This window comes from Ochotona princeps, chromosome X (assembly GCF_030435755.1).
Source record: "Ochotona princeps isolate mOchPri1 chromosome X, mOchPri1.hap1, whole genome shotgun sequence".
NCBI lineage: Eukaryota > Metazoa > Chordata > Mammalia > Lagomorpha > Ochotonidae > Ochotona > Ochotona princeps.
Window position 1 is genome coordinate 38,600,434 of NC_080865.1, and position 14,384 is coordinate 38,614,817.

Sequence of the window (14,384 nt, forward strand, 5' to 3'; positions counted from 1 at the left end):
CTTGTTCAGGTAGTTCATTCCTAACACCCACAAGGTGGTCCAGATAAGGTTCCTGGCTCCTGTTATAACCCTAACTGGGTACTGTTGTGGGCAATTAGGGAGTGTATGGGCAGAAATAAGGTAAATTTCTCAGTCTCAGTTTTTCTCTAACACATAAATCATTTTAAAAACTGGGCACTTGATTAAACACTTAAGGATTTCACCATCTCATGGGTAATTGTTTTCTTCTAGTATATATAGCCTAACAGTTTCCTTCTACAGCATACATAATCTAATAGAAAGAAAATTATTTCCTTGAAAATGACACTGAATAGCACACTTGGGAAATTAGAAATCTATATTGACATCTTTTCTGGTCTCTAAGGATAACTTTCTTCCTTTCATCGTGCTATGTTTTATGCTAAGTGGCGCTCTAGTTTCCTTGCTGCATTTTGAAGATTTTATGATGTTTGGTTCCTTTCCTCATACCTATCAAATGAGTGCCATGTACAAAATTACTGAGTAGTTCCTGAACTGACTTCCTAGGAGATGAATAGGCTGTATAGGCTGGCCTTTTTTTTTTTTTTTTTTTTTTTGTCACCATTTGCTACTCACCATCAGTACCTACATCTTACACAAAGGTGAGATACTGAAGGTAACATTGTTTTAAATTTTCTTCTCAGCAGGCCTCCCTAAATCTATCTTAATGAGAGAAAGTAGAAGTAAATATAAGGAATCCAGTGCACACCCTTAATCCCTTAATGATGAGGCTCTTCTTGATGATATGCTCAATGAACTTTTGTTCCACTATAACTAAGACTTCCAAAAGTAAGAGTGTCAGAGAGACAGACAGGCATAAGATGCACAGAAAAAAATTGATTCTGAGAGTTTTTATATTAGGCATTGACCTATAGCTCATATTGCTTCTGTTTCTGTTATTAAAGCAAAGATTTCTCGGGAGGAAGAAATTTGGGTGCTACTTCACTGAAAGGAGCAGGGACAAAAGGATATTCCAGTGATAGAGCACAACTTCTTCATGGTAAATAATTGGATAAGAAAGAATGTGAAAGCAGCAGCGATTAGCTAAATGGAGGTCAACATAGACACACTCTTGGTATTAATTTACAAATTGTTGAAGGACAGCTAAATATTATTGGTTGAGTTGGAGGATAAGAAGAGATAAGGAAGTGAGATTTTTGGTTGGAGTTTGTAAAGGGAATTGATGCCAAGAATGAGAATATTCCTGAAATGTGTACAGATGACCTTGTTGGCAGTTGTGTTAGGTGGGAGACGAGTGAGGGTAAGGAACATGGCTAGATGTGATAAAGACATTCCTTATTATGGACTCAAACATCTTAAGAAAGCTTAGGAAAGTTTCATTTAGTTTTTAGATGAAAGTAAGTGACCATAATTCATTTTCACCAAAAGCATTTTTATACAGCATTGATTTTTAATCAGGACAATATTCATCAGTTAAAAATCCATGCCAGTAGGTTCAGAGTGGATCACCCTGCTTCAGCTGGGCTTTTTTCCTTGATTTAGTAGTGTGCCCTGAATTGGTCTATGTTAACTCAGTATTCTCTTTATCACATCAAGAATTGCTTTCCTTCTTTTTAACCAGTGGGTAGCTATAGTAAGGCATCTGTTTTTGCAAATTCATTCTCAATACCTGCTCTGTAAGAAATACCATGCTCAGATTCTGAAGAGTTTCCTGGCTGAGCTCATCCAGATGATCTTCCTGGAAAACTACCTTATTACATTTGCTTTAGGAAATTTTTTTTGCCTAGGGCTAGCCTTCTTAGTATAGCGGATGAAGCTGTGGCCTATAATCACATGTGGGTGCTGGTTCAATTTACGGCTGCTGCATTTCCAATCAGCTCCCTATTAATGCTCCTTGGGAAAGCAGTAGATGTGGCCAAAGTGCTTGGGTCCCCGAACCCACATGTGAGACCCTAAGGGAATTTTTGGTTCCTGGCTTGTACCTGGTCCAGCCCAACCCATTGCAACCATTTGGGCAGTGAACCAGCAGATGGACGACCTCTGTCACTCTTCCCCTTTGCTGTTTCTTTCTCTCTGCAACTCTGCCTTTCAAATAAATAAATCTTTTTTTTTAAACAACGAATTGCTTGATTTTATTAATTCTTGTTTGCTTATGGGATATTTTCATGTTTCTGGCTTCTATTTTCAAACTGTTGTCACTGTTATTCAAATATTTTACATTAGTTTTACGAGGAATAGAACTTTAGAATATGAATAAATATAGTGAAACTGATAGCTACTAACATTCATGAAAATGTGCTCAAAGAGCTTCTAGAAAATGGTTCTTTCTCCTAGCGTATGGGAACAAGCTCTGGTGCCCATTCACTTTGAAGACCTTTGCCAGAGCTACAATAATTGTAGTTATTCACTAATAGAGTGACTTCCTTCTCTAAACCTTAGTGTCCTCAGGTGAGAGACGAGGTGACTATACTTCAAGGAACTAAAATGAAGGCCCCAAGTACTTAGGCAGTGGTAAGCCCTCTGGAAGTTGGGGACAGTGTCACTTTGGACTTTTTCTTTGTCTACAGGGCTACTTGAAGCAGTGCCGAAAGAGAAGGGACATGTTCAGCGATGAGCAACTAAAGATAATCTTTGGGAACATTGAGGACATCTACAGATTTCAGATGGGCTTTGTGAGAGACTTGGAGAAACAGTACAACAATGATGACCCCCACCTCAGCGAGATAGGACCCTGCTTCCTGGAGCACGTAAGCATCTTGCACCTTTGGGCAGACTTTTGAGATACCTTAGGAAACCACAGAAAGGATGTCTGAGCTCTGTTTTTATTCAGCTATTTTTTCCCTTTTTCCTGTGGTGGGGAATTGGTTCCTTTCTGACACTGATTTTGACCCTTGATTTCTGGCCAGAGAAGAGGACTTAAGAAGGTACTGTATGGCCTGGGATTATTTTATTTATTTTATTTTATCTATTTATTATTTTTACCATTCCCTTCTCAACTCCCTGATATCTTAGAGTGTTTCTAGTAGGATTTTGTTTGCAACTTCTCTGATCCTTCCTGTTGGAATTTGTATCCATGATTCCCTGTGCCCTGGGGAGAGCTCAGCAGATTCACAGCCCAGAAAACCCAAGAATCAGAAATAAGAGGCACCATGGTTAGTGGGAAAGTAGTCTCCCACAGGCATTTAGGAAAGATCAGTGGGTTGGGGGCAATTAACAAGGGTAAAATACCAAGGCTTGGCAGAAGGAGCACTAGAAAACGGGACAGTGAAGATTGAATCCTGTACCTGTAATGACCGTCTGAATAACTTTGAACAAGTCCCTTCGCTTCATCATATAGAATATGAAAGTTTCATTGTATGACCTTAGTGATTTCCTCATATCATTTGAGTCTGATTCATATGTAACCATGCTTTTGGAAACCTTTATTTTCTTTTATAAAGTATTTATTTTTAAGTAGGTTATATGTGTTTGTTATTGAAAATTCAAATGACATGAAGAGTACAGCTAAAAGTAGTCATTTTGGAAAACTTTTGCTTTTGGGAATTTATGTTCAGGGAGTCCATAAGATCATACTAAGTTCAGTGATTACTAGGACTCAAATATATAGCTACATTCTTGGCCATGATTTTTTATAGCATAAGAAAATGAGGAAAAGGAAAAGGTACATGTGAAGAAGTTCAGAGGAAACCAGGCACAAGTTTCTAAGAGGCTTTCCCCAGTGTATTACATAGTATGTGTTTAGTTCCTTTAGGATTGAATTACAACAACACATGAATGTCTGCTAAGGAAACTCAGGAAAAGTTCAGTGCCCAAGATTTTAATGAGAGGCTGCTCATGTAGGTCCCCCTTGACTAGCAGGCATCACAATTCCAGATTCTGAGAAGGAGAGCAGTTATTCACTATAAGACATGGACAGTGTAGGCTCAGAAAGTCAATTTTGTTGGGAAATGATGGAGAACCTGACTGAGATCCCAGTCAGTGGGAAGATGCCAGTCAATGGGAAACCTTCTAAGAGGGCCTTTCTAAAGATAGTAATCTCTGGCCTGATATGATAACTTCCTACATGATATGAAAACTGTTTAAACAGTTCCAGAAAGCCCCTAGGTACTAGTTATAAAAGCTCAATGCGAGTACAGTCTAGTAGTTCCATTCCTGAATGTATGATTTGGATAAATTTCACAGAGCTACGAAGCGAACATATAAAAGGTTGCTGATTTCACGACAGTGTTTTTTGTGATAGGGTACAATTGGAAGCAATTGAGGAATTGATCACTGGTGAGATAGGTAAGAATTCATATGGGGGATGCTTATTGGCTAGATACATAATACTTCAGAAAATGTGTGGGAAATGAACTTAAAAGACGTGTTTATGTTAGTGCAAAATCTTTATTTATAGAAAGAACAAGTTTCATGGTTCAAATTAGGAGCATAGTGATACTTCCTACCTTACACTCCATCCTATCAACACTCCCCAGAGGATATCCTTCTGAATTCATTTTCATTCCACTTTGTAGTCACAGGTTTATAGGCTTAACATATCAACACATAGCAAAAACAAAAACAAAAGCAAAACAAAACCAAGCCTACTATTTATTCTGACATTTCTGAAATTTTTAATTTCAGACATTTTATTTAATCTGAAAATGTCAATCTTACTCATATATAAATTATTTTTTTATGTTCCATGTACGGACTAGGGGAAGCATGATATTTGTCTTATTGAGATTTTATTTTCACTATAAGAATAATAATTTCCAATCAGATCCATTTAATTGCAGAAGAATGCAGTTTTTTTTTTTTAATTTTTTATTGTAAAGTCAGATATACAGAGAGGAGGAGAGACAAGAGAGCATGATCCTCTGTCCGATGATTCACTCCGCCGATCTGAAGCCAGGAGCCAAGACCTTCTTCCAGGTCTCCCACGCGGGTGCAGGGTCCCAAGGCTTTGGGCCCGTCCTCGAATGCTTTCCCAGGCCACAAACAGGGAGCCGGATGGGAAGTGGGGCTGCCGGGATTAGAACCGGCACCCATATGGGATCCCGGGGTGTTCAAGGTGAGGACTTTAGCTGCTAGGCCACCGCGACGAGCCCAGAATGCAGTTTTTATAATACATTTCACTAATCTTCTAAAAAACACTTGTATGCATGGATTTCACAATTTTTGTATCCAAAAATTAGAAAGGCATTGTCAAATGTCCTTGGGGGGAAAGAATAACTGCTAATTTGTAGAAATGATCATTTCCTTTTACTATTTAATCTATTATGTGTTAAATTTAGATTGAATAATTACCACATATTAATGGAATGATGTATTACTGGAATAAACTCCATCTAATCACAGCATATTATCTTTTTTATGTTTTATTATGTCTTCAAAATTAAATTGTTAACCCTTTTATTAATTTTAAGATTTTATTTCCCCCTCCCCTTCAAATTATCCCTTTTAGCAGTTTTAGGTACAAATTAAATATAATAAGATTCCCCAATTTTAAGTGTGTATTTGATTGAATGTGAGAGGTTTTTAAAAAGGTCATGGAAATGTATATTTAAAAAAACGCTGCACATGAACTTCAAAAATGTTTACACTAAAATGAATCTATGTTAAATTCCATTTTACATGAAATTTCACCAACCCTTCATACGCATAGTCTATTTGCAGGAACACTGTTCTGTTCCAATGATCTGTGACTGTTCCTAAGCTAATAGCACACTCTCTTGATTTACGCAGGTTCATACAAAGACTTAAAATTAGGTAATATAAGTCTTGCAACTTTATTCTCAAAAATCAGTTTTAACTATTTTAGATAATTTGCATTTCCATATAAATTTTAGAATCAGCTTTCTATGTTTTACTAAAAACTAAAGAAGAAGAAATGAGAATCCTGTAGCAGCAGGCATTTGGTACAGTGGTTAAGATGATTCTTGTTATGTCACATCCCATATCTAAGTGCCTGAATCGGTCCTGATTCCACTTTGGGTTTGTGCTTAGGTTTCTGCCACACATGTAGACATTTTACTAAAGTGGATACAAAAATAAATGATCAATGGGTATATGAAAAGGTGTACAATGGACTAACCAATTGGGAAATGTAAATAAAACCACAATGAGATATCATGTAATACATGTTATAAGGGTTATTATACATATGTATGTATATACATAAATTATAGGAGTATCATACATTATATACATGTCTATTTAGATCGTTTGCCTATTTCTTTCATTTTGTTATTTAGAGTTTTTGTTATTATGAGATTTGTGTTCCTGTGGGGAGCAGGGTGCCGAAGCCACTCCCAGGAACAGGAAAGGCCATCTTAAGATGGTGGCTGGCCCAGGGCCAGGAGGCGGGGTTGGTCTCACCAGCAGGTAAACAGGAAGTCACAGGGATAGGCTGATGCCCTCGCTGCGAAAATGTCATTGCTATTGGCCTATCAGGTAGCGCCAAGTGGACCCATGGGGAGAAGTGATTGGTGGAGAGCGGTATAAAAGCAGCTGCTAAAAGCAATAAGACAGACTGAAGGAGAAGAACGGGGCAGCAGAGAGGGGTAGAAAAGCTAAGATCTTCGGGGAGAAAGCTAAGGCATACAGGGAGAAAAAGCAGAGAGGGGTACAAAAGCAGTAAGACCTACGGAGAGCAAAGTACGGGGACAAGAACAGGGAAAAGCAGCAGAGAGGGGTACAAAAGCAACAAGGTCTACGAGGAAAAGAACGAGGAGAAAGGCAACAGAGAGAGGGCTAGAAAAGCAGCAGAGAAAAGCTAAGACCTACAGGGAAAAAAGCAGCAGAGAAAGAGTATAAAAGCAGCTGCTTTTGGCAATAAGGGGTCCAGTTGCGGTTCCGGCTTTTACCAGACCCTCAAGAGTGTGCCTCGTAGGTAGTGTCACTGCAGGTCGGTGACATTTTCCAAGAGCAGTTCAGAAACTTCATAGAAAATATGTATATTAAAAATGCAAGGATCAGACAATGTGGCATAGTGGATTAAGTTACCCATCTGCAGTGCCAGCACCCCTGATGGATGCTAATTCAAATCTGACTGTTCCACTTCTGATCCAATTCCCTAACTGTGAAAGTAGCAGAAGGTAGTCCAAGTACTTGGACCCTTGTACTATGTGGGAGGCAAGGAAGAAGCTTCGGCTTCCTGGCTTTGGCATAATCCACCCCTGACTATTGTAGGTATTTGGGAAGTGAGCCTGTGGCTGGGAGATGTTTTTTTCTATTTCTCTCTTTCCTTCTCTCATCCCCTGTCTCTCTCTCTTTCTCTAATTCTGCCTTTCAAATAAATTGAATAAATCTTTCAAAAAAACAGACATGCATTTATTTCAGAATTTTCTGCTACAAAATAAACTTAGAATTTTATTACATTTTGCATAAAGTTTTTGAAAACTTCTAGTATATTTAGAATGTAAACCCCCTTTTGTAATAATTTGCAAATACTTTCTCCTAATCCATAGGCTTACTTTAAATTTTGTTGTATTTTTATTGGAAAGTCAGATATACAGAGATGAGAGAGAGAAAGATCTTCCATCCGCTTATTCACTCCCAAAATGGCTACAAAGGCCATAGCTGAGTTGATCTGAAGCTAGGAGCTGGGAGTTTCTTCTGGGTCTCCCACAGTGGTGTAGGATCCCAAGGCTTTGGACTGTCCTCATCTGCTTTCCCAGACCACAAGCATGGAGCTGGATGAGAAGTGGGGCTGCCAGGACACAAACTGGCACCTACATAACTTTAGTTGCTAGGCTACAGTGCCAGGCCCGACATAGAACCTTTTTTAGTTTGAGGTAGTTTCATTTGTTTTTGTTTGTTTGTTTTTTACATTTAAAAACATTTTGTTTTATGGCATAGTTCCACAGGCACTAAGGTTGCCCATGCTCTTCCCCAAGGTCCCTACCCCTTGATTTCCCCTCTAGTTTTACAATGGATGTCCTTCATGAACAGGCACAAGTCCATCATCTTATTGTTAGGATGCATTCAGTTCTTTCACTGGCAGTCCATGTTTGGTGTGTATGCTAGAGACATACAGCACATTGTCTCCATATCTGAACATATCAGCCCCTGCTACACTTCCATTATATATCCCATAAAATACAGAACCAGTGAGCACAGTCCACAACAGTGTGAAAATAATAAATTTTCATCAACATGAGGTTAGCAAACATGCTACAAAAATTAAAATGCATCACAAACATGGTGAAAACGGGAATCGAAAACCTTGTAGGAATAGATGCTAGTGCAGGATCCTTGTGGTGCTGAAGGAATTACAATTAAAAACTAGATCTTCATTACTCGTGATATGTAGGAAAAAGAGTGTTGAACTGGGCATTTACAATCTCAGGTGCTTACAAGCAATTCATCTGTTATGGATGATCAATTAATGAATCACAAGAATTTACTGGGAGAGATACAAATAACTAGGAAGTGTGAAAAGGTAAGATTTACAGCAAAAACAATCAGATTTGACACTACAAAACTGCAAATTGAAACAAGAAAGAGCCATTCCATAAGAAGATGAGCAAAACAATCCATAGCCATATTAGCATTGAGATTTTTAATGAAAGTCATATTAGAGCAAACATGTGGTATTTGACCTTTTGGGATTGGCTCATTTCCCTTAGCATAATGGTCTCCAATTCAGCCCATTTGCCTGCAACTGATTGTATTTCATTCTTTTTAATAGCTGAGTAGTACTCCATAGATTGGATGAACCAGTTTCTTTATCCAGTCCTCTGTCAGTGGGCATCTAGGTTGTTTCCAAGTTTTTGCAATTTTTGATTGTGCTGCAGTGAATACAGGAGTGCACGTTACTTACTCATGTATCTGGTCATTTGAATATATTCCCAGGAGTGCAATTGCTGAGTCATATGGTAGGTTAATTTTCAGTTGCTTGAGTATTCTCCATACTGACTTCCATAGTGGCTGTCCCAGCTTGCATTCCAATCAGTAGTGGAGCAGGGCTCCTTTTTCCCTGCATCCTAGCCAGCAGGTGTTGTTGGTCGTTAACTGTATGTGGTACCTCATTACTGGAGTTAAGTGGAACCTCAGTGTTGTTTTATTTGAACTTCCCTTATTGCTAGGGAGTTGTAGCATTTTTTCCATGGTTGTTGGCCATTTGGATTTGTTCCTTTGAAAAGTGTCTGCTCATTTCCATCGCCCATTTCTTAACTGTTTTATTTCTTTTGTTGTTATGGTTATGCTAGAGTTTTTTGTATATCCTGGATATTAGCCCCCCCCCCCATCTGTTGCATAGTGTGCAAATTTTTCTCACATTCTCTTGGTTGCTTCTCTGCTTTGTTGATTGTTTCCTTTGTTGTGCAGAAGCTTCTTAGTTTGATATACTCCCATTTGTTTATGAAAGACTATACTATTATAGTAATATAGGAGAGATCAGTGAGGGTGGGGACTTGAGGAGGGGGATAAATCCCAGAACCTATGGAACTGTATCATAACATGTATAAATGCATTAATATATTAATTCATTTCCTTTGCTTTGGATTATTTTTCTAGAAAGACTTTGCGCCTAATCTTGTAGAATATTTCCTATGTTTTCTTCTAAGAGTTTGTTTTTTGTCATTTAGATTTGATCTTTGTGTATGGTGAAAGGTGGGGATCTTGTTTCTTGTTCTGCAGGCTGCTATACAGTTGTCCCAAAAGCATTTATTGAAAAGACCTTCTTTCCCTAGGTTGTTTTCTGTTCTTTTGTTGAAGATTAGATGGCTATACATGTATCAGCTCCTTCAGATGTTTCTATTTTGCTCCTTTGGTCTTTGAGGTAGTTTTATTTGTTTGTTGTAATTGTTTGTATTTTTTCTAAAAAATTATTTTATTTATTTGAAATGAGAAGCACTGTAAGAGAGGGAGAAAGAAAAAGAGTTCTTCCATCCACTGTTTCATGTGCCAAATGGCTGAAAAACCTGGGCTGGGCCGGGCCAAAGCCAGAAGCCAGGTGCTTCTTCCAGGTCTTCCACGGAGGTGCAGGATCCCAAGTTCTTGGGCCATCCTTTGCTGCTTTTCCAGACATGTTAGCAAGGAGCTGTAATGGTAGTGGAGCAGGTGGGTCTTGAATCGGCACCCATATGGGATGCTGACACTCAGGAAGCAGCTTGCTATGCCACTGCGCCATCTCTTAATTTTGTTCTTTGAAAATTGTATCCAAAAGTTTGATGAAGAACATCAAGAAGCTTTTATCTTTAATTCGTTGTCTGGAAGTTTTTTCAGTTCAAGTTTTTTCACTTCAAATTTTTAAAAATTAATTTGTTTATATATGTTATGATACAGTTCCATAGGCTGTGAAATTTACCCCCCTCCTCAAGTCCCCACCCTCACTTATCTCCCCTATGTTACTATAATAGCATAGTCTTCCATAAAAAGTCTTAAGTCCATCATTCTGTTGTTTAAATATATCCTAACATTATGGCTATGGAAAATGGCAGTGAGTCCAGCATCCTATTGTCAAGATATATTTGAGAGTTTCATTGGGAGTCCATCTTTAATTTGGAAGTAGGGATGTGTACTACTTTATATCTTCATATTTTGATTTGATAGTTTCTATGATATTGTTCCTCTAGATGACTATATGTATATGCGTGTTTACCTATATATCTATTAATCTTGTATTTTGCAAGAAAGTTGTCTTATATCAGAGAAAACATATAATATTTGTCCTTTTGGAATTGGGTTATTTCGCTGGGCATAATGGTCTCTTGTAGGGACCATCTTGTTGCAAATGGTAGGATTTCATTCTTTGTAATTGCTGAGTAGTATTTCATAGAGTAGATTTACCATGGTTTCTTTTTTTTTTTTTTTAATTATTTATTGTTTAACTTCAGTAATTACATTGTATTATGTGACACAATTACATAGATACTTGGGTTCTCCCCACCCCTCCCCAAACCCTCCCACCATGGTGGATTCCTCCACCTTGTTGCATAACCACAGCTCAAGTTCAGTTGAGATTTCCCCATTGCAAGCGTATACCAAACATAGAGTCCAGCATCTTATTGTCCCGTCAAGTTCAACGGCTTCTTAGGTATACCTTCTCTGGTCTGATGACAGAGCCAGCAGAGCATCATCCCAGTCAATTGAAAGCTCCAACATACCATCAGCAAAAATTTACATCATTATGGAATTAATTGACATAGTAATGAGTAACCAATATGTTAAAAGTAAATGCGGGTTCCCAGCCACCTTCTGTGACCACCTCACCTATACTTCAATTTTAGTTTATACACAACATATAATATTCAAAACATAACATGTTATACTTAACATCATATCATCTTAAATTAAGGCAAACATGTGGTATTTAACCTTTTGGGATTGGCTCATTTCCCTTAGCATTATGGTTTCCAGTTTGGCCCATTTGGCCACAAAGAACTGCATTTTGTTTTTTTTAATAGCTGAGTAGTATTCCATGGAGTAGATGAACCATAGCTTTCTTATCCAATCCTCTGTTGATGGGCATTTTGGTTGTTTCCATGTTTTTGCAATTACTGATTGTGCTGCTATGAACATAGGAGTGCATGTTGGTTTCTCATAGAACAAGTGTTCTGGATATATTCCTAGGAGTGCTATTGCTGGATCATACGGTATGTTGAATTTGAGTTGTTTGAATATTCTCCATACTGATTTCCATAGAGGCTGTACCAGCCTGCAGCCCCACCAGCAGTGGAGTAGGGTTCCCTTTTCCCCGCAACCTCGCCAACAAGTGTCGTTGGTGCTTTTATTCATGTGGGCCAGTCTTACTGGCGTTAGGTGGTACCTCATTGATGTTTTAATTTGGATTTCCCTTATTGCCAGGGAACTTGAGCATTTTTTCATATGTTTATTTGCCATTTGGGTTTGTTCCTTTGTGAAGTGTTTGCCCATTTCCCGTGCCCATTTCTTGAGTGGCTTGTTTGTTTTGACATTTTGGTTGTTTTGTAGCTCTTTGTATATTCTGGAGATCAGCCCTCTATCACCTATGTCGTGCGCGAAGATCTTCTCCCATTCTGTGGGTTGCCTTTTTACTTTGTTGATTGTTTCTCTAGCTGTACAGAAGCTTCTTAGTTTGATGAGGTCCCAATTGTTTATTTTGGTCTTGATTTCTACTGCATCTGGAGTCTTTTTTAGGAAGTGAGGGCCTACCCCTAAGTGTTCCAGTGTGTTTCCAACATTTTCTTCCAAAAGTTTGAAGGTTTCTGGATGTAGGTTTAGATCTGTTATCCATTTAGATCTGATCTTAGTGTATGGTGAGAGATGTGGATCTATTTTTTTGTTTCTGCAGGCTATCAACCAGTTGTCCCAACAGCATTTATTGAAGAGACCTTCCCATTTGCCTGGGTTGTCGTTTGTCTTTTTGTCAAAGATTATTTGGCTGTATCTGTGTGGGTTTCCTTCTGGCATTTCTATTCTGCTCCATTGGTCTTCCTCTCTATCTTTGTGCCAGTACCACGCTGTTTTGATAACCACTGCCCTATAGTATGTCCAGAGGTCCGGAACTGTGATTCCCCCTGCTAACTTCCTGTTCTTCAGGATAGTTCTAGCTATCCATGGTTTTTTGTGCTTCCAGATGAACCTTTGGATCATTGTTTCCAGTTCCATGAAGAATGTTTTGGGCAATTTGATTGGGATTGCGTTGAATGTATATATTGCTTTTGGCAGTATAGACATTTTAATGATATTGATTTTACCTATCCAGGAGCATGGGATGTTACTCCATCTTTTGAGGTCTTGTTCAATTTCTTTTTTAAGTAGTTTGTAGTTTTCTTCAAATAAGTCTTCTACATTTTTGGTTAGATTTATTCCCAGATATTTCATACTTTTCTCTGTTATTTTGAATGGTATCTTGCTGGTTAAGTCTTTTTCCATCTTGGGGCTGTTCGCATACACTATGGCTGTTGATTTTTGTTCATTAATTTTGTACCCTTCCACTCTACCAAACTCTCGTACAAGTTCTAGCAGTCTCTGTATTGAGTCTCTTGGCTCTTCTACATAAAGAATCATATCATCTGCGTATAGTGAGAGCTTGACTTCTTCGTTTCCCATTTGGATTCCTCTGATTTCTTTTTCTTGTCTTATGGCCTCAGCGAGTACCTCTAGGACTATGTTGAATAGTAGTGGAGAAAGTGGACATCCCTGTCTTGTTCCAGATCTCAGTGGGAAGGGTTCCAGCTTTTCTCCATTCAGTATGATGCTGGCGTTGGGTTTTTCATATATGGCTTTAATTATGTTGTGGATTTTTCCATCTATGCCTACCTTGGTTAGGGTTTTTAGTAGGAAGTGATGTTGGATTTTGTCGAAAGCTTTTTCTGCATCTATTGATACTATCATGTGATTCTTGTTTTTCAGTTTTTGGATGTGGTGTATCACATTTATAGATTTTCGAATGTTGAACCATCCCTGCATTCCAGGGATGAATCCTACTTGGTCTGGATGAATGATCTGTCTGATGTGTTTTTGAATTCTGTTGGCTAGGATTTTGTTGAGAATCTTAGCATCAATGTTCATCAAAGAGATAGGTCTGTAGTTTTCCTTCTCTGTTAGTTCTCTGTCTGGTTTTGGGATTAAGGTAATGTTGGCTTCATAGAATGAGTTTGGAAGGGTTGCCTCTTTTTCTATTGTTTTGAAGAGTTTGTAGAGGATTGGGGTCAGCTCTGTTCGGAATGTTTTGTAGAATTCTGTAGTGAAGCCGTCTGGGCCTGGGCTTTTCCTTGTTGGGAGGTCTTTAATCACTGATTCAATCTCTACTTCAGTTATGGGTTTGTTCAGGTCGTTTGTTGCCTCTGGGCTAAGTTTTGGCAAGTGGTAGAAGTCTAAGAACTTTTCCATTTCTTGGTGATCTTCTGATTTGTTGGAGTACAGTGCTTTGTAGTAATTTCTAATTATGGCCTTAATGGATGCGGTGTCTGTTGTTATGTTGCCTTTTTCATCTTTGATGCTGGTAATTCTTGCCTTCTCTTGTTTTTTCTTTGTCAGTCGGGCCAGTGGAGTGTCTATCTTGTTTATCTTCTCAAAAAACCAGCTTTTTGATTCATTGATTTTGTGTATGGTTTTTTTTATTTCTATCTGGTTGATTTCCTCCCTTGTTTTGATGATTTCTTGTTTCCTATTGTGTGTGGGGCTCTTCTGCTGTTGTTTTTCCAGTTCCTGGAGGTGTGTGTTTAGTTCCTGTATTTGGCGCCTCTCTTGGGCCTTGACATGAGCTCCAATTGCGATGAGTTTACCCCGTAGCACTGCTTTGGCAGTGTCCCACAAATTTTGGAATGTTGTGTCAGAGTTTTCATTGGTTTCCATAAATTTTTTGATCTCATCTTTAATTTCTTCTCTGATCCATTGTTCGTTTAGTAGCATATTGTTCAGCCTCCAAGAGTTTCTGTATTTCCTGGGGCATTTTGAATTGCTGATTTCCAGCTTCATTCCGTGGTGGTCTG

General features: G+C 38.4%; 1 protein-coding gene across 10 annotated transcripts in view; it reads left to right on the top strand.

Moving 5' to 3' along the window:
• Positions 1 to 14,384, top strand: part of ARHGEF9 (Cdc42 guanine nucleotide exchange factor 9) — a 312,355-nt gene that overhangs the window by 239,502 nt on the left and 58,469 nt on the right. For all 10 annotated transcript variants that reach the window (XM_058658589.1, XM_058658588.1, XM_058658590.1 and 7 more), the window contains one exon: positions 2,547 to 2,726. In XM_058658589.1, coding sequence (XP_058514572.1) covers positions 2,547 to 2,726 — 180 coding nt within the window. The remainder of the gene's footprint in view (positions 1 to 2,546; positions 2,727 to 14,384) is intronic.